Source organism: Bacillus rossius, chromosome 10 (assembly GCF_032445375.1).
Source record: "Bacillus rossius redtenbacheri isolate Brsri chromosome 10, Brsri_v3, whole genome shotgun sequence".
Lineage (NCBI taxonomy): Eukaryota > Metazoa > Arthropoda > Insecta > Phasmatodea > Bacillidae > Bacillus > Bacillus rossius.
Window position 1 is genome coordinate 18562312 of NC_086337.1, and position 21562 is coordinate 18583873.

At 34.8% G+C, this 21562-nt stretch overlaps 1 protein-coding gene across 1 annotated transcript in view; it reads left to right on the forward strand.

Annotated features, from left to right (window-relative positions):
• LOC134535816 (gustatory and odorant receptor 63a-like) overlaps positions 1-20789 on the forward strand; it is a 38999-nt gene extending 18210 nt beyond the window's left edge. The window contains exons 2-5 of the mRNA XM_063375106.1: positions 14033-14839; positions 17585-17656; positions 17803-17892; positions 20433-20789. Of these exons, the coding sequence (XP_063231176.1) occupies positions 14099-14839; positions 17585-17656; positions 17803-17892; positions 20433-20567 (1038 nt within the window). The 5' untranslated portion in view covers positions 14033-14098 and the 3' untranslated portion in view covers positions 20568-20789. The remainder of the gene's footprint in view (positions 1-14032; positions 14840-17584; positions 17657-17802; positions 17893-20432) is intronic.
• Positions 20790-21562: the final 773 nt, after the last annotated feature.

Below are 21562 nucleotides of genomic sequence, written 5' to 3' on the forward strand. Positions count from 1 at the left end.
GGGTTCCATACTGTCAGTCTACTCCATAAACTGCATTTTAAATATCCTTTATTGTGGATCGTTGCAAAAAATTGACATTTTGGACTTTACTGCTCGTTTTCGGTGTTCCACGCAAGGTTTCCGGAGGTTAACATTAAAAATATTGCTAGAAAACTTTAATGTTACCACTGTTTTAAATTTCAGTTAGGAGCAAGATTTTTAATCTTCGATTTCGTGGGAGTGTGAGTGGCCTTGCGCTTGCGGCTGTGGCTCTGTCGTAGTGCGTAGACGACATTGATAAGCTCGGGAGTCTCTATTGATCCTATAAATTAAGCTAGACTTTTAAGAGATATGTCCCTGTAAAGCTTAAGAACCATACAACAACTTTTGTTTAAGAAATATTTGCGTAAGACGCTTTATTTTTAAGTGAATTGTCTTTTTATTGCCTTGACTGATGTAAAAAACTTATTTCATTAATTAAACATTTTTTTCTTACCTTTAATATTAACACTTAGAACTTTATTTGTTATAAATGTGTGTAGTAGTGCTTTAAGATTATTTTCATACAGCTATCGAGAGTCTACGGTAAAAATTACGTACATGGGAAGCATTTTAATGAACTGCTGCAAATCGCTGTCATCTAGGACTTAACTGCAAATTTTTAGTGATACGCACAAGGTCTACAGCGGTAAACTTTCGGTATGTTATTAAACATAGTCGACTCTACCACTGTGCAAAAACTCAGCTTTGGACAAATTTTTCACAGGTTGAAACCTTTGTTTCCTGGGCGAAGAAGAGGTGTAGACAGCGAGAGCCCTCCCCCCTGTGGAGCTGCTAAGCTGACCCCTGCTGGGCGCAGGACTCTGCCCGAGCCTGACAACAACAATAGGGAAGAGTGCAGGGGGTGGGGGTTACCACTTCCTGTGGAGCTGTCCCAAAACTGAGGTTCGCAACTCGCCAGAAGAAGTGTAGCTATCAATGGCTCGGAAGTCTAGCAAAGCCACATTGTTTTTATCAGCATACAGGAAAAAGATGCGCAGGCCAGAGGTACTACGTATGGAAACACTTCTAAAATTTCAAGTAGTCAATCAATATGTTAGTGAGTGACAAATAACTCCCATAGCTCAGCTCGCTGGAACAGTAACCTATCGAGACAACTATGGTAGAAAAGATTATAAAATGTGTGTTTATAATATTACGTATTAAATTAAAGAGCATTATTATTTGTTTTTCTCGGCTGTGTAAAATAATCACTGCTAGGTCAAGATGCAACCATAACCTAACTCCAGGCCGTATTACAGAACGTGCCCAAAATATATTACAACTACAGTAAACAGTAAAGGTACAGATCGCAGCTGTTTTAATAAACGGTGCCTTGCGTGAGGCTAGAAACAGTTAGGCATTGCAGAACGAGCACGCTACTTGACGTGTCTCTTTACAGCATTTTGTTTTGTGTTTACGGTACATGAGAGTAAAGGAAGACAACAAAAATCAGTGTCTGGTTTACACAGTATGAATGGTATTAATGTATTATTTTAATTCTTATCAACATTTGGTAACTGAAAAATATTTCACAGCACAGAAGATGCAAAATTAATTATTTACGCGCACAAATACATGTGATGATTTTTATTGTGATTATATATTTTAATTCTACATAAAGTAAAAAACTAAGGGCCATAGATTTTTCTATGTGAAGTAACAGAACCCGTCGATGGATTGTGATATATGTAATAGCAATTACTTAAAAAATATTATTAAATTTATTTTACATGCATTATAGTGTACATAATTTTATAATACGTTTTATAAAACAATTAAAATATTTTCCCACTGTCGAGTTTGCAACGTTTTACCAACCACACTCTTTTTTCTATGTGTCTTGCACGTTACCACACTGCTACCGAGACAAGATATATAGGCCTGAACGTAAAAGAAACTGGGGGTATTGAAGATTTTTATTGTAATTTTCTCAAATATGTTTTAAGTAAGGATTATTGCTTGTTATTATTATTAAAGTATATAAAATGTTTTCCAGGAAATTTTTGCTATCATAAAGTTTCATCTGACAAACCAATACGCTTGGTATGTCCCCCAACATTAACGAATTCGAGTGTATACCGCCTGACGCGGGCCCGCCAAATCATCAAAAAAGTGAGCTCTGCGATTGCGCAGAAGTTTGTGCAACATATATGTCATGGATAGGACACCAAAATCCGTCCCCTGAAAATAAGAGACTGACTGTGTCCTATCTAAGGGTTCTGGAGTGGCAATGTGCATAAGGAATAAAGCTGGGGTACAGATGTAGCAGATTCAACACCTGAACCCTTATTTTTGTGTCTTGGAATACTAGCCTACATTAAATTATTAGATCTCTTTCCCATGCGGTTCACACAACATAGGTTACTAAAATACACTCTCATAGAATTATTCATAAATATATCAGTTTGTTAATTTTAATGTTAGAAATATTTAATACTTCTTACAAACGATAGGAATAATTCTTTCTTATTAAATGTACTGTTCGAGGTAGACGTACAGATCAGTATGAAAATATGGCCTGAATGCAAATATTTCATATTTATCAAACATTTAAATAAAACATAATGTGATTCATAAAACAGATAATAGGAACATTAAATTAGTACACGCCTTGTTACATTGATTTACCATTAAGCATAGTAATAGTTATTCATATTTAACATTTTATTGTTTTTGTTTGGCATTAATTTCAATTGGAAATGTAATTTGAAAATGTGGTATGTTATGATTAAATCATTTAATCTGTTATTTTAATAACGGCTATTTTTTCATCCAGTTTTGCAAGTATGCATGAGAAAATCTATTCAGAGATGGACGTCACAATACCGCGTTGTTGGAAAGCTAACTTAATTTGAATGTGGAGAAGAAAAGGAACTTCATAAAAATGACCTGGACTAGTTTGGTTAGTGCACGCAATATTGATATATTTGCAATAAATTCAGGAGTAGTTCACCAAGACATATTATTTTGATTTTACGATGTTGATAATTCAGAAGCTCGAGTATTATTATTCAGGTAGATGTCTGATGTTATATTAGTCAGAATTGTGAAGTTTCTACAAGCTGCATTTTCATGAGGTAAGCCTGGAATTTCAAAGGAGGCTTTTTGGATGCCATGAAAGTGACTTGAAAATTAAGAGATCAGAAGACTAAAATATGTGTTCATATCTTTAGTTCATTATTATCATTATTACTATTGACTTAAATGAAAACATTATTAAGGTACATTGGAAAAAAGTATATTTTTCACATTATTATTTTTTTGTAACTCGTAGCAAACCAGCAGAACAATAGAAACTGATTTTCATGTTCATCCATGAGATTAATAGCCGATGGTAGCAAAATTAATTCATATTAAATTAAATGCTCAAAATAACTACAAACCTTATTTACAAGATAAATAGAACTGTCATACGTTAGAGTGATATAAACAGTTGCATGTAGATATTACTGCATTTACCACAATAATTTTATGTTAACGCGTGTGTACTCGGTATTACGTGTAAACACAGTAAAACACAAATACAGAAACGTATCAATTATAAAAATTATCTGTGCAACTATAATGGGCCTGATATTAATGCCTGTATTACTAAAAATTAATAATATGTTTCTATGGTTGTACACATGTGTGTTATTTTGTTGTTCGCATGTCATACTTATAAAAATGTAGATGTATAGCACAAGTTAATACCATCATATTTGCAACCTAGTATAATTTTGCTAGCAAAAAATAATTTCAGATATTACCACTGTTATAAGTTAATACAATACTCTTATTTACACACATCTATATAAAAATAATTAATTTAAATTATATCAGCTGACATTTATTATTTTGCTATTATGTACACTTGATAGCTTTAGATAGAGATAGAGAACACACACATGCTAATGTGTACATGTACAATATGAAACACACTTTCCACCAATATCTATGTTGGGAGTCATTACAAAAATCAGAGCAAATGGCTGTTAAAAAATTTTGGTTTTCAATGAAAAGTTATTCAGGAATTCTATCTGAAAACAAAACACAGAAATAAATTATTTCAAAGTGGCTGAATCATTGTGTCCATCATCAAGAAAAACATGGAAAACGTGTAATAGTAGGAGAACTTTATATAAATAAAGAACTTATAAATCAATGTAATAGATACGCAATGTACCTGAAACTATACTCATTTAGCTTATTTCAGTACTACCGTGAAGGTGTAGTAAATATTTACCTATATGAGGTCGGGGGAATTCCGCATACTCACACTATCACAGCGTCCATCCATATCTTATAGTCGCCAATAATAATAACATGTTACTACCCTATGCTACACAAATTAATGTCATTTTAATACCATAAAAGCATATTTAACAGATTTCAACTTGAATCTAGCTTTTATATAATGTTTGCTATGAAAGGTCTTCACAACTAAATATACAATTCAGTCCTATGTCCGCTCAATTTATGACATTATATTCACGTGTAATCTCAAAATGTTAATAACCCAGTATGTGCGCAAGATTTCCACCTACAGCTCTAAATCCTCAAGGTTTCCCTTTGAAAGTGCCCAATCTCAAAAGCCAGACATGACTTACGAAGGTTACAACCTAGCTAAGGAAGGATTTTTTAAATCCTTACCCTCTACATTTGAAGATCATAACTGCAGAATGGTACCCTTTTACGAAGGGAGTGCGGCCTGTGGAAATAAACTAGGAGAAAATTGTTGACAGCTTCTAATTTTGGCACTATTTGTAGGCGTAAACCACATACTTCATGCCAAAAATTGGTGGCTACATTGTTGTATGAGGATTTCGATACAGATGCTATGATATGGGGTAGAAATCACGAAAAAGAGGCAGTGAAAAAGCTGGAAGAGACTTGTGATGTACAAGTAAAGGCATGTGGACTGTTTGGTGATGAAGAAATACAATTTCTTGGGGCCAGCCCAGATGGACTGATTGAAAGAGATGGTATTGTGGAAGTAAAATGTCCATCTTCTGGAGTAAAGCCAAAAGTTCTAAGTCCTGATGAGTTAGTTCTTAAAAGGAAATGCACATTTTGGAACATATCTCGAGACAAAAAAAAACTGTTACAGACATTAATAAGAATCACCATTTTTCTACCAAGTTCAAGGGCACCTTCATATGACAAGGCGTAATTACTGCATCTTCGGGCTCTGGACTCCAAATGGAATTAAACCACAAGTATTGACAGATATGATCTGTTCTGGAAGGATCAAATGGATCAGCAATTGACAAAGTTTTACTTAAACTGTATGCTGCCAGAACTTGTAGACCCGCGACGACCACGGTCGTTGCCCATACGAGATACTGACTATATTACAAAGGCTATGAACGAATTTGCTGCAAGACAACACAAACATAGTGTCAAGAAACCATCAAATTCCAGAATAAATAAAAGTGTACAAGCTATTGCCAACAATGATGAACACGAATCAAAGAAGACAAGAATAAATTTGTGTTTTTGAATTAGATTTATCACCATTCATAATAAAATCGTCTCATGTAAGTCATTATAAATATACCACATGTTACACTCACCTGAACTTTACAAGACGTTTGCATTTGATACATTAGTACAAACGCATGATATTGCTGTATTGTTTTTGGGTATGTCATTTTATGCATTGTTCAGTTCTTAACTACATACATACATTTTCAGTGCGATAGTGTAACTTATTAGTTATGTGCTTACTACATTGCATGTGATAGAATTTCACTAAAGATAAAATCGTTGTATCAAGTTTTGAATAAATTATTAACATGCACATTTTGGGAAAGTGTTTCTGCTTGTAAGAAAGGTTTCATTTTGCAATAAGTATACGTTTGATGTGTTCTAACTTGCTATTTCAGCATTGTGTGGGGAGAGATTCAGTCTCAAAATTGTATATATGAAATAATCCAATATTCGATAGATATGTGCGATGTATTCCTTTAACATTATTCGTATTTACATTTTAATAAAAGATAATTGCAACGTCAGTGTTAACACTTTTATTTTTGTATCAAGCATTTAGGGGGATATATTCTGCATCGGTGAACTCGGCTGAGTGTATTTCAACCAGTACTTAATGTAAGAAGCCATTTTATCTAGAATGTATAAAAACAATAATTGAGAAATGAATGCTTGTATAAAGATCATGTGTTTATTTGTAGGTATTAATAAGTCTGCATTTGTGTCTGTATTTGATAAACTATGTATGGTAAGTTTGAAATTGGCTGGCACATTTTGTGAGGTAATTCCTCTTGCAAATGTAATAATGTTTGGCCGATGATAAACATGATAAGATGTCGGAGTCATTGATAATTGAGACTTAAAGCGACTTCATAACAAATCAGGAACTTTATGGTAATATGCAAGAATTTACTAAAATACATTAAGTAATCAAATCAACTAGAAACATTTTAATAAATGTTCTTGTCTTCTGGGTTCTAGCCGCGTTACAATGGAAGTTCTTTCCGACGTTTCGGAGTGCGTTGCAGCCTCCATCATCAGGGCAGCAGCAGTAGTCGCTTCTTACCTACTGTTACTCTCAGTAACCTACTACCTACTGTTCGTCAGTAACCTACTACTTACTGTTACTGTCAGTAGGTAAGAAACGACTGCTGCTGCTTCCCTAAAGATAGAGGCTGCAATGCACTCCGCAACGCCGAAATAACTTCCAATGTGACGCGGCTAGAACCCAAAGGCAAAGCAATGACCGTGAAAGCGCGCGATATTTATTTTAAAGTGTTGTTTGATAATGTTAATATTTTTAACAGTTAAAATTGCCATTCTGTAATGGTTTTATAATTTACCGTTTCATGTTTATCTCTCAACAAATAAAATAAAGGGTAATAAGTTTACAAAATAAGTATAATTGATTTATTTTTATTTGGTTTAATGCAAAAGTGTCTGGTATTTTAATAAAAGTTAATGAAATAATTTTTTACAAACATTCTTTAACACAGATAATTTGCACAACTATAGATTGTGTTATTGTTAGGTATGTATAGTGTATGGTTTGAATATTGTACACAAATTTTTTTTCACTAGTTATGGATTTTATTAAAAAAAGTTTAGTCAACAAAATTGTATATCTATTTATATGCATGTTTTACTTTCACAACTGTGTAGGCGATTTTTAAGTATATCTGTAAGAAAAAGTGTTGTACCCGTTTCTATTATAAAAGGTCTGCAAATGTATTAAATCTAAATAATATGTTATGAAACAATGTTATGACATTTTTTTAATTTTGAATATAATTTTTAAATTTTATGTGATAATTTTTCATTTATCACTTCATCATGCATTACAGATACCTTATGGAAAGCTTTGAATGATTCACAGATTTATTTTTTGTGCGGCGGTAACTAAAGATGATACAGAAAATTACAATCTGGCGCAGGGAATAGAAACATTGGGACCTTACCCACCCCCTTTTCTTCTTCATGGTCATGCTCAACCACTTTACCTAAGCCATTGTAAGACCTTGTCAAAACCCCCTGCATCCCAGACCACACGCTGATTTTACAGCTCATCCTCGCCTGCCTTGCTCCCCACTGACTTTCTCAACCTTCCTCCCACCACGTCAGGTACGAAGACTACCGAAAAGGCAGAGCAGAAGTATTTTCCCTGCCCAACATCACAGAACGATCAGTGCCACCAACCCAAATTTCGTAAATGCGATTCAAGCCAGCAAATTGGACCTCGATTTCTCAATGGCTATCACCAGCTTACAAACCTACCGCCCAACATCACAGAACGATCAGTGCCACCAACCCAAATTTCGTAAATGCGATTCAAGCCAGCAAATGGGACCTCGAGTTCACCACAAAATAACGTTAGCAGGTGCCGGCCATTTTGGTGGGTTGGAGGGGGGGGGGACTGATAGGCTACCTGATTTTTTGCAGTAGTGTTGTGCCCATACCCTACATAGTAACTTTCATAATGTATTACCAACATAGCTACATTGATTGTGAGAAGTAATGTATCAACTATTTATGATACATTACAAAAAAACCAGTGAAAAATTAGTTCACTTTATTGTGGTAGCCACATATTCACATATTTTATGGTGTGTCATACCGTAAATAGTACATCTCCCACTAATTTATATAGAATACTTGTTTTTTTTATTACAAACCAGTTTTAGGTTTATTTTCACAGTAATTTTCTTCTACTTAACTATAAATCGTCGAGTAGTTACGTAAATGATCTATATAAGCTAACTCAGTGGATTTGAACATATCGCCCTACTGCTAGTTTTATTCATAAAAGTATACAATCATTTCATCAATGTTTTGTTATGACGTTGTCACGTTAAACTATCGTCCGTAAACCGACTTTACAGACAACCAATATTTTATTTATACATAATGAAACTCATTTTCTCCATGTAAGTGTTTACGTTTGTTTATAACGCAACATTTATCTCGGAAATTCACGGCGTAGTTTCTACGAAGATCATTTATTTGAAATCACGCAGAACTCTTCGATTATTTGTGTTAAATACTCCTTAAAGATTTCGTCAATTTACTGTGTAACTTCCAATAGTACAAGGAAAGTAATTAATAATACTGTTTGAAATTACATTAAATTTACGGGGTTTCAAATAATAATGAAAGAAGGGTTCTTCGTAGTCCCAGAAAATAAATAAGTTCTGTGTTCTGTTGTTAACTGGGTAAACAGACCCGTGGAAGGAATACGAATGATTAATGTAGATATTCTAAACTTAACAAGATTTTAAAGGATTCGTTTAATGCTGCAAGATGATTCTTGTAAGTTCTTGATCAATATATTCGAAGATATTCGTATACATCAGAATATTCCTGGAATTTTGTAACCAGTGATATTCGTAAAGTTAATGTAACAATGATAATCAGTGTACATACTTGGTCCTAAATAGGTAACTTTTAGAAAGTTGAATTAAATAATAAATGAATTTAAATAATCGATGAAAATTTTTTTAGGTGTTCAAAACCTTTCTCGCATTAAAGTTATAATTTACTTCCTTTTCAGTGTGATGATTTTGTTTGAACGCTCCAAAATCAAAATAACAGATGCAGAAATGTGCCACAGACTCACACGTAAAAAAAAAAAGTTGGCTACAAATTATCAACTCCATGCGGCACATCTCATGAACTCAACATTTTCCCCTCGCATCTTAGGTTTTATTCATAACCGCAAAGCGGGATGTTCGGCTAGGTCGCAGCACGAACTGAATTCTCAACCGCCGGGCAGCATATTTTATTCAGTTGAAAGCTCAGAAGGAAGAAATATTTTTTCGCGAGTGGTTATTTCTATTTAATGCCAGAGAGCGGAAAAAAAAAATAAAAAAAAATAAAAAAAAATATTCCGCGGCGGTATTTTATTCCCAGGTATATATACATATCTATGGCGAGCGCGGCCGCGGCGTGCGGACCATGGCACACGAGGCGAAGGACCTTATCCCCCCTCCTCCCCTCGGCTCGTTTAACAGCGCCGCGCCGGCCGGGCCATAAGTTACGCCGTATGAAAGATTGAATACGCCATCCGCTCCACCCACCCGTTTGACGCGCGCCAGCTCCAAAGAGCCTCTTCCGACCGGAAGTTAAACGCAGAGAATGTGTGACGTATACGGAAGCAGGACGTCATCGGGCGTTGGGGATCCGTCTCCGAACCACTCGGCGCCGTCGCGCGCTCTCCCCGGCTTCCGGCGCGGAGGTCCTGGGCCCGAGCCCCGGCCAACGCATCGGTGCAGATCTGCGCGGTCTGAAATATGTCCGTCGTCAAAACTACTGAGTGAAAGTATGTTGATTACAAGCTATTATAATGTGAAATAGCAGTGTTGTATCGTCAGTAGGAAAAAAATAATCCTAATAGCCAAGAAATTAAATAAAAAAAAATGGATGTGTGTACTTACGTACACCCGTAAGAAGTAATACATACTTGGCGTTATAAAAATTTTACTTTAATTTTGCATACTAATAATTCATAGAAATGCAATAATATATGAACTGGGATGACATTATAAATATGGTTTGTAAAGAATAAATTCAATCAATTAAAATAATTAAATAATCGGTTTTTAATATTAATATAAAATAAATGCATAAAATTAATGTATAATTATCGAGATTATTTTTAATTAATAATGAATATCTATAAATATTGTGAATTTTTATACTATTTTTAAAATTAAAATATTTATTAAATAATAATGTTACTATATATTTTATATAAATTACAGATACGTGAATATAACCTCACAAACGACCCCATGAAAACGGCCAGAAGAACTTTCCACAAACACTCCCTGACAGCGACAATGGAAGCTTACAAGCAATCTGACATCGTTATAAATACAGGAACATGACCTCTCATAAATACACATGAAAAAGTTTATAAACACAATTTCTAACACAAATACCCACAATATATATATAAATTATATGGACCAGTATTCAATATCAATAACTAAAGTATATGAATTAAAAGCCCGTATATAATTTGTATTTGCATGTAGCTTTTTTTCGTATGTAGTCCGAGAAGATTTCGTTGCGTGGTGCGCGCGTAATGTAAAATTCACTCTCATCACTTTTTTATAACGCTCCTAAAGAATTATAGCTTAAAAAATAGTCGTGATTGCTGAGGCGTCTGGTTCATGTGTCGATGGTCAGGGGGTTCCCCCCAATGCCGTGTACACACACAGTGGAACAGAAATATTCATGTAAAATTACAGATATTTGTACATTTACATGAAAAAAAACTGTATCACTACAAAATAGTGTTCACAGTAACACAGGGTCTGGATTCTTACCCGAGAATTTATGCTTCGTGTTTTTCTCAGTACCTCTAATAGTCAAGTTATTTGTAAACCGTTCCCTCAATAGATTTTCAGTATTTAACAAGTCTAAATAAAATAAAGTCCAATTACGGAATATTCGGTTATCTTTTCCATGGTTTTAAAAGAATGTGCTTGAGTGGCACATTGATTAAAATGTAAAATTATGCTCCAAATTTTCATTGACCAAATATTTATAATTACAATAAGGGTTTTCTAAAAAAAATAGATTTTCAAACTTTTTTTCTGTGTTTGTTGTAAGCGTTAAAAAAATATAATTTAAAAATAAATATTTTCTAGATGTAAAATTTTGTACTTGAACGTAAAATATATGAATTTTTATTATGTTAAATCAGGAAATTGTTCAAAATAATGTAACTCAAAACTTGACGAATAAAAATCTTATATAACAATACGATTCACATATGTCTCCAAAGTGTGAACGATAAGTACTATACATGGAAAACATTATGTTTTACCCAAATTCAAACGAGAAATTCAAAACTTTGGCAGCAACTTGTATTAAAATAAATATCTTGAGGGAAAATACCCCTGAACCTTAGTTAGCCCTCCACTTGACTCCTGAGTCTTCCACACTCTTCATTGTAGAAATAAAAGTATCTTATCGAAAAAGCAGAGAATAACACAAAATTAATTTATTTTGCAGCGGGTCCTTGCTGGTGCGAAAAGTACCGCGTTGCACTCAAGTGGCGGGGGTCGTAAGTTCGAAGACTAGAAATTATCGGCAACGAGTTGAGAAACACTGGCTGGAGCCGAATACAAACTTGGAAGTCCTTTGTGCATAGCCAAGTGACGTTAACCCATGCGATCAAACAAGTAAACAAAAAGGCAAACAAATAAATATTTAGTAGCACATTATTTGATGTTTGACCAACTTAAACAAAAATAAAATTTCAGGACAATACAAGTTGTAAATTTAATATTACTTCTAGTTCCATTGTAGGTTGCCGATCGTCAAAATATTTCACTTTTAGATCAATTTCGAAGACTTCCTATTGTAACCGTTACAATCGTGCGACTTCCGAAATTTTTTTACTACATAGTTATTCATGTCATTGTTCATATACCCTAAAATATCGTTAACCCAAAATGATATATATCAACACATTTATGGACATTATAAATGTAATTATTTTCTACATGTTCTTCTCAATCTGACACATAAATATAGTATTGGCAAATCTCAGTCGATTTCGATAATAAGTAAAATAAATGGGGAAAGTTATTAAAAAAATAAAAACATTGCTGTAACTCCCTTAATATGGAAAATTTTGTTATCCGTTTAAAGTAGTTATATTTTGATACACTAATACCAACAAGTTTTATCCAAATACATTTTTACGACCAACCATAGCTGTAAGAGATGGAAAAAACTGAGGTTGGATAAGAAAAAGAAATTGAAAACCCCGTTATGATGCACTCCATTGGTTAAAAACACTTATAAACCTTATAAATACATATTATCTACTACTTTCGCCTGAAATAATATTTTATATGACCAACCATTACTGCAAGGGGTGAAAAAACAGATGTTGTAGGACAAAAAATTCATAACTACTTTGTAAGATATATTATCCAATCCGTTATAATTTATTGAAAAAACCGTAAAAACTGTCTTAAACATTGAGCTAAAACATGCTTTGAAGAGATAAACATTTATTGCATATGTTTGAAAAAAGTGACTGAGGCAAAACAAAATATTCCTTACTACGTAGAATATTAGTTTCTTCAAACATATTGTAAGCCTTCTAAACATTATCCTAAATTTTGGTCGGATACCAATTTTTATACGACCACGTATAAGTTAAAGGGATGAAGTAATGTAGTATCTGAATGTAAAATAAAATCATTAGTAACCTTAGTAGGCATATTAAAATATCGGTCTAAGTTATTCATTGCTGGATGTGTTGAAATAAAAACTTTGGGAACATTTTAACTCTATGGAATATATGAAAATGTTTAAACTATCATTTTGGAATATTGTAAAACATTAATAATTTTATATATATTACTTTCTCATTATGTTTCTGGAGTTTCTAGACGTATCAAGAACGTTCCAGAAGAAAAATATACTTAAAAATTTACCTGCATCTGAATAGTTTTACAGAAATGGATTTTTTTTTTAAATCTTGGCCTTGTCAACTGAAAAAGCTAGACTCCTTTAGCGGTGTACACTAAGAGATTTATTGTAAAATGAAAACAAGTAGCATACAATCCATGAAATATTTATATTTGTATACAACATACATAAATATTAATATTTGTTTTTCATGTATGCACGTGGCTGAGGAATTTCTTTGAAAATTTCATAGACCTGAAAATTATTTTCGTGTTCAGCAATTGAATCCTAAAGGTACAGCCGCATCAGCGAAGGTGACGGTAGTAGACGTTTTCTTGGAAATAAAAATTGAAACCTTTCTTTAAGTTCAAAGTCTGGCCATGTTAGAGACAGGTCACAGTATTCCAAAGAGTTTAAATAATTAATAAAATCGGACTTCTGAATGTTTAGAAATTACACAAATCAATATATTTCAAAATACTTTTGTACTGTAGACGTATTCAGTTTTCGCATCAAATAGGAAAAGTTGTTTTTGTGTTGCAAGTTATTTTAAGAAATTAAACATCAATGTGACAAGGCAAAAAAAAAATAAACATTAAAATTATACAAAGTTCGGGTAACTTCTAAATGAATTACTTTACTCGTTTATTGTTACCATAAATACGTACTTTCTCGTTATCTTGGAAGTAACATTTGGTGATTTTTTATTTAAAATACATTGATTTAATAACATTTTAATTTTATTCCCTTCGGTACCGCAAGGGTAAGCTGTTTGCTTACATTTTCTTCATTTCGAAAAAAAGGTTAGGAAGAGAACGTATTCCAGGAGGGAATGACTGGTTTTTTTCTAATTGTACCAGCGTCATAAATAAGACTAACATATTTTCAACAGATCAAATCTGGTTTACTGAAAACATACCAAAGTTTTTGGAATCTTGTTTGTTTTTTTTGCACGACCATGCGTAAAATACGTCGTTCTAAAGCTGCTGCAAGAAGGAATGTAAGCTCAACTGCAGTCAAAAACTTGATTCCTGGGACGGTCATGACCGATGCCATGAAACCGATTTTCATTCTCTACCGACTCATTGGTGGCTTCCCATTTCGCTTGAAGAACTCGCGGCTGTCGCCTTGCTTCTCCATCAGACATCTGAAGGGCGACTTCTCGGTCGTGCTGAGCATGGTCGCGACTGTCGCGGCGTATTCGGCGGTGCTGTTCAGCGCAGTGTCCAAGCTGCAGGAGCACCTGGGCGAGGTGTCCACCCTGGACGAGACGAAGCTGTTCGACTCGGCGGTGCGCCAGTGCGGGCTCATCACGGAGCCCGTGCAGGTGGCCCTGATACCGGCCCGGCTGTGGCTGACCTCGCGCGGCCTGCGGCGGTACTTCTCGCGCTGGAGGGCGCTGGAGCTGGACCACCGGGCGGTCACCTCGCGCACCCTGGTGCCGCTCGCGAGCACCCGGGTGCGCGTCGGCGCGTGTCTCGTCGCGGCGCTGTGCCTGGGCGTCTGCCTGCCGTGGGCCGCGCGGGGCAGCGCCAGCCTGGGCTTCCTGCTGGCCTACTCCGCGCTGGTGTTCACGAACCTGCTGGCGTGGTGCGCGCTGTGCTCCGCGCTGGGCAGCTCCGCCCGCCAGCTGTCTCAGTGTCTGCACGCACAGCTCTCCGCGCCCTCCGCCCGCCCATGGACCCCCCAGGTGGCGGGCTACCCCCGGCTGTGGCTGCGGCTCAGCGACCTCGAGACCCAGACGGGCGACGTCCTGTGCCTCAACTTCCTCGTCGACTTCCTGAACGCCAGCGCCAAGATCGCCATCTACGTCTACAGGGACCTCGTGAGCAGGTCTGGGACCGCGCATTTCTTCGCTGCGTTGAACATCCTCATCTTGTTCCTCAGCCTGAACGCAGCGTACGATGCGAACAGAGAGGTTAGAGTAATACTTGATAATCGAGTGGTAATATGATTATAACCTAACAATTTAAGTGGTGTATATAAAAAAACTTATTCCACTTTTATTCAATCGTAATTTTAGCGAGGAGCACAATTGGAAATAATGTTTTGGGATAATTTCTGATCAATTAAAACACATCTGAATAGGCATATATTTATCTGACGAAAGATAATATTGTTTTTTTTTGCCAACGTACAACCATTTCGATTAAAATCGCATTTTTACTTTTTATCAGAAAGATGGTTAGATGATACAGATTATTTGAGATTGTTGAAAAATTACAAGTGTTAAATAGAACAGCCACTTGTTTACATCAGACACTTTGACGATCTCGGAAACCTTGGACTGCCGCGTGCTCCATTGTCTTTTTAAGACTTGTGAAAATTATACTTATTATTTACATGAATAAATTTTATTTGAATTTGAATGCATGTAGCAGAATGCAATTTTAAATTTATGAGAGCGTTTTGTTATTTTAGTTCTTGGTATCTGATCTGAAACCATGTACACAAAAAATTATTTGACCACCAAAAATCAGTTAAAATTGCATGTTTACAAACATTTTGAAAGTCAACGTACTGGATTGAAACAAGAAACAAAAGATTTATAAGTACAGGTGAGATAAAATGCTTAGTAGATTTTCAATGTGTACCAAAATTTCTGGATATTTTCTCTATTAACGTTGCAACACACTCAGACGATTACTGAAAATAATATCAAATAATATTAGTTATTTAACTCAAAACGAAACTTGCTGGCACAAAAGCATCTCATTCCAATATTAAGTCCTGAGTATGCTTTCATGGTTGCCGTTGTTGAATGCCCTGAGTCACACAAATCCTTATGTCTGTTAAGAGTGTGTGTTCAAAGGCAGCTAGTTATAATTTCTCGCTTATCGGCAGACAGAAGTTTGTACGTTGTCTTCAGTGCAATAAAGGTCAAAAAATAGGGTTTTATATTCACCTGGTGTAATGAAGGAATTTACAATTAATCGTTCTACAATTATAACTTAGTTTTATAATGAATACACAGAGCATATAAATTCATATGACATCCTTTAGAAATGCAGCCTTAGACAACAGATAGCAATGAAATATATTTTACACTACGATAATTTATGCAAGTTTAATTACCATTTAATTGAAAAAAATTAAATATTTCATTACTGAAACTATTTTATCGTGAAAGATCTTATGTGCAGAGAATTAATGGATTAATATATTATTAAGGTTTTTTTCAGTAGTAAAGCACTTAATAGTGACTGTTAGATTGCTGCCCATAACTCTAAAATCGCATTATTTCATTGACATTTACTGTAATCATTTTAGTAAATTCACCTAGAAACAAATTAATTTACAAATTTCCTGGGCGGTATGCACAAAGAGTCACTACTCAGTTGTTCGCTAGATCTCCACAAAAATTTCCTGTAACTCGTAAGTGTTACGTTTCATCATATATACTTCATAGCCTTAACGCATACTGAACACGTGTCCTCACTAGGCGACATACACTTAGCCCTATTACACAATTGAAGTCAGACCAAACATAAAAATTTTCACCAAAAGCCCATTTCCTAAGGACTGCACACAAAAAGCATCCGCCCCTGAGAAGGCTCCCACGGTAATACATTGTAATTACTAGAGACCGGAAAAATTCGCGATTTCAATGACCTGTATAGGATATACTCCATGATCCTCTATGCACGCTGGAAAATTACGTCTGCTCATTGGCTACTGACTCGTGTCACCTGTTGATTGGGACACTAGTGATTCGATACTTCTTTTGTTGAAAGTTTATCATTGGCCGAGTGTCATTCAAATAAACTGTGGCCCAATCACTGATGCGGTAAAAAGGCAAACGTATTTTGATTCTAGCCTATCGCGAAATGAATCCGCGAATTTTTCCGGTCTCTAGTAATACACATAATGAGTAGGGACCGGAAAAATTCAGGGGTTATATGACCTCTAGGATGAACTTTATAGTTCTACGTACACTCGGTCAAATTTCACCCATCTCATTGGCTGCTGTCTTGTGAAGGTGTCCCAACGTAGCGGCCTGTGATTCGACACAGCTTCGGTTGAGTGTTTCTCACTGGCCCAGAGTCATGCAGGTGAGTTGTGAGCCAATAGCAGAGGCAGCACTGAAGTATAATTATTTGAATTTCAGGCTGTCGTGAAATGAATCCGCGAATTTTTTTGGTCTCTAATAATGAGTGTACTAGCTGCGGTACCGGAATTTGCACTGATTCTTTTTATTTCCTGCATCGCTATCTCGGAGGGCGTCACTTTTGCATGTAAAGGTTACGAGTTTAAATATCTGGAGGGCATGGTTACTATGGGACAATTCCTAGAATTATAGATGAAGTGAATTTCCCACGAAAGTCGGAAATCCATTAATTAGTGAAGAATTCACTATACAAGGGAATAATTTAAAGTTAGTTGTTGGATTACTTATTATTTTACTTTTACTTTTAACTACCTATTACAATAACAAATCACACAGTAACACACATGTTTTATATGTGTTAAAATAAAAATCTTTATAAACTGGCTTTGCATTCTACTTCAATGTCAATATTATAGTTTTTTTTATAAATTGTTCAATTTTTTTAATGAGAAACGCATACAATTAAATTTCTTAAAATCGTTAATAAAATAATATAATTATATTTATTTTATATAAGAGACCATATCATAATCTAACTGAATGTTTTCTTCTTAGGTCAATACAATTTTCCGGGAAAAATTACTTACTCTGCATTCCGAAACAAAGGAAGAAGATCTTAAACAGCAGGTAACAAATCGGTTAAATATTGTGGAGTTATAATACGTACTTGTATGTGAAAATGTTTGAAAAATGTATAAGAGAAGATACATAAGAAACGCAAAAGTTTTCCATGGTGTGCTGTCATTGTTAAAGCTGTTTTTTTTTTTTTTCAGTTACTCGAATTTATATACGTTACTTCATGTGGAGAGTCCAAGAATAGTTTAGGGGGATTTCTGACCTGCGATCGAAGTCTCTTCACTGCGGTGAGGAAAATTTTAACTCTTAGCTATTCATTTTATGCATGACATTTTTGAGCTTGTGGTTGACTCAGAACAGAAAATTTCTTTTTCATATGAATGGAAAATAATTCTTTATTTGCTAAGAAATTATGGTTAATTTTTTGTTTTGTTTTTGAGGAGGTATTTTTTTACATTCAAGAATAAAGACACAAAGTTTTCTTTTGAAATAAGTTTTTTTTTCATTGAACCCGACCATGTTTAATACGTCTTGCCTTTATTAAAATAAATGAAGGTGGACTTCTCTACAATAACAATTTAAAGTACCTCACACAACAAAGTATCAAAATGTTCTCGAGGATGAAAAATATTAATTTTCTAAAGGTACATTATTATTACTATATGTTATATACAAAAAAAAATTACTATGTGTATTTTACAATCCAGATTGCTGGTACACAGTAAAATTATTGCATTAGACCAAGTTTGCTTTCACCTGAAATTCTTGTATTTTGTTTAGTTTTAAATGTTTATAAGCCACAAACTGATTATTTTCCTTGTATTTTATCGTAGCTGGTTTACAAATTTATACAGATTTTGTCTAATAAACTACATTGACTTTCGAGTTTGAATTGCGTTGAAGTGGTAGTTTGTACCAAATTTTGGCTCTGAACGGCGTCATAGGGGTTTAGAAATCAACTGAGAGCTAGAAGGTTGTATTTGCGTGTTTATATAGTTGCAAGTACCCGCTTCGCTGGTTTTATTTCCTTCGTAGATTTAATTATTTAGGTCTAATACACTTATTTTTGTATAAAATGCATGTGTTTTCTTTTTTATATGGTTTATTAATTTTTTAAAAATATCTTTCACACTAAGCATACACAAATGGCTTACATATACTTAATATTTTTTATTAAAATACACTGTTATTCACTACATTTGATGTTTTGCTGTCTGGTGCACACACAATTAGATTTTATTCGTACACGTTTTCTTATGGAAAATCAACTGAAGAATGTGTATCACTTTTCGCCTTATATAGTCTCAGAAGCCATCCCCCCTACTCAGACATAGTTGTCGACTGTTCTATAATGCTGCGGAAAATTCTTTCTTACATTTTGGCATTTTTTATATTTTTATACTTTTACTTTTCACTTTATATTTTTTTCCTTTATTCGTACACTTTTTCTTATGAAAAAAAGAGTGAAGCATGTGCGTCTCATTTATTCCACACCCTTATAGCTATCACCGCGCAAACGCCATAGTGCGCAATGGGAGACTTGGGGTTACTACCACACACAAACACCATTCGTCTGCGATGTGTAGTTTTGGCATACACACACACACACACACACACATATATAATTACTGCCAGGGTTCTTCAGGCCTATTGATAATGGCTCAGGTGTCAGCCAATCAGAAAAGGGCTTTCCTGCCATTAACTTGTATTAGCTAATCCTGTTGGACATCTTCTCATTGGCTTTGCTGATCATATGAAGTTAGGTCCTGTGTGGCTTCGCTCCTCTTGTGTCCTGTTGGTGTTTGATTCATTATTTTCCATATTTGGTGTCCATATATTTCTCAGCTTGTAGCCATATACTCTGGTGATTTGTTTAGATGTTTGGGTATTAATATGGCTTCTCTAATTGCCATGTTCCTGCCATTTCCTGTGATGGCTTTTTTTTTTTTTTTTTAGAATTTATCGAAGTCTCGGATGGGTTCTTTGATTCTTGTTATCACCCTCTTCCTATTTGTCCTATGTAGAACCAGACCACAGGAAATCGCTACTTTGTAAATTCCGGCCAGATGTTCTTCTGGAGTTTTATCCTTTACCAACGGCAGACAGATCTGAAGTTTAACAGATTTTTTTATTGTGTATATTTAATGTTTCTACATAAGTTAGCCTAGTCGGTTTGTAAATAGCTGTACACATGGAAGCAAAGCTGTTATTGAATTTGTAAGAAAATTTTTGTAGTGAGTGGCTTGGTTTTAGATTACTGTATATCCTTCTTTTAATAGTCCAAGATAGTTTATACGACAAAGTCCGAGAAAAACAGTACTTGGTCTTTTATTTGTTTAAGAATTTATACTGAACCTAAATATTTTTATAAAAATCTTAAAATATCAAGTTATTATTGTAACATGTAACATTTAATGGTTTAAGGAATAGAAAGCCCAAAAATACCATCGTTATTCCAAACATAACTTTCGGGACGATTGGAAATATTGTTACAAATAATTAATTAACACAATCAAACCGAAAAAATTTCATTGTTGACCATTTTTATATTTTAATATTTCTGTGTAATGCACAGATAAAATTACCTTACCTTTTTCCAAAAAAGATGTTAATAATTAGTTTCTAGTTTCGCTGAAATTAAATAAAGTAACCTCGCTCTGCCACCTCAGTTGGAACGCATTGTAATCCCGAAGAACAATAGTGTCAGCTAGCGTTAAATAGGTTGAATCTTTTTTTACATGTATCGTAACCTTAGCTCATGCAAAATAAAAGAGCTTTTAAAACTATAATTTTCCTCGTTTTTTTACAATTTTAATTGGTGTTGCAGATGTTTCAAGCCCTGGTGATGTACGTGGTGATTCTACTGCAGCTGCAGATGCAGTTCTCCTCGGGCCCTGATAGCAGATGCAACAGCACCTCAGGAAACACGACAGTCGCGGAGAGAACTCAGCACCCAGCCTAGAGCGACTGCGGGGGTAGAGCTTGCAAGCAAACTGCGCAGTAACACATCTGCGAGCACAACAACCTGTCAGCCAAGTGAACGATAAAAAAATATGTCGCAACGCACGTAGATGTCTCAGTATTGAGTTTAATATGTCGTAGCACTTTGAATGTCTGTGATTTTAATTGAACCACCTAGTAATTCATGACTAACATATAAACTTTGAAAAACTTCATATTACAATGTTACAGTTAATAAATTTAATTTAACAAAAGCACGTGGTTGTTGATAATCCTAAGTGTGTACAAATCCGTCTGCCATTGTTATGACTAGGAGTGATCGTTGGTCGATTACAAGGTTAAATCCCTTGGTGGGTTCCATTTGATTTGGTAACCACTTCTCCTTGTTTATAACTGCCTCTGGGTCGTCAAGGGCGTGCGAAGAGTTCTGTACTTCAATAATCAACGTGAAGCAGATATTTGTGCGCTTCAAGTCTACTTTTATGCTCGACGAATCTGCGGAATGCTCGTAGCTCTAGTAGTATAGAATGTCCATAAAATAATGTCCTTGTTTCAATGGTTTAAATATAGATTATTTGAAACAAATCGTTCATCAAATTAAAAGTAAAGTAACCTAATTTTTCTTACAAATTTTAAATATGTGGACTTTTAGTTATACGGCACACATCTAAACTAAAGTCAAATTCTTCCCACACTTTGGTTAACAAGTCTGGAAATGGAAGCAATAGACTCTTCAATTCTGTGTTAAAACTCTGGCAAATAATTAGGTAGCGGTGGAATGTAGACACGAAATTTATAAAGCCCGAAAGGAAAAAAAAAACCTTTTCGGCACAGTCTACAGGTACAGGTAGTTTTTAAAGTACCTTATTTATCTGGAAAGGTTTTGGAAACTTATATAATCTCCTGGAACATTTTAATTGATTAATGTACATTACATCATATATCTTCTCTGATAATCCAAAATGATCGATTTAACATTTTCTCATATTCCACGCT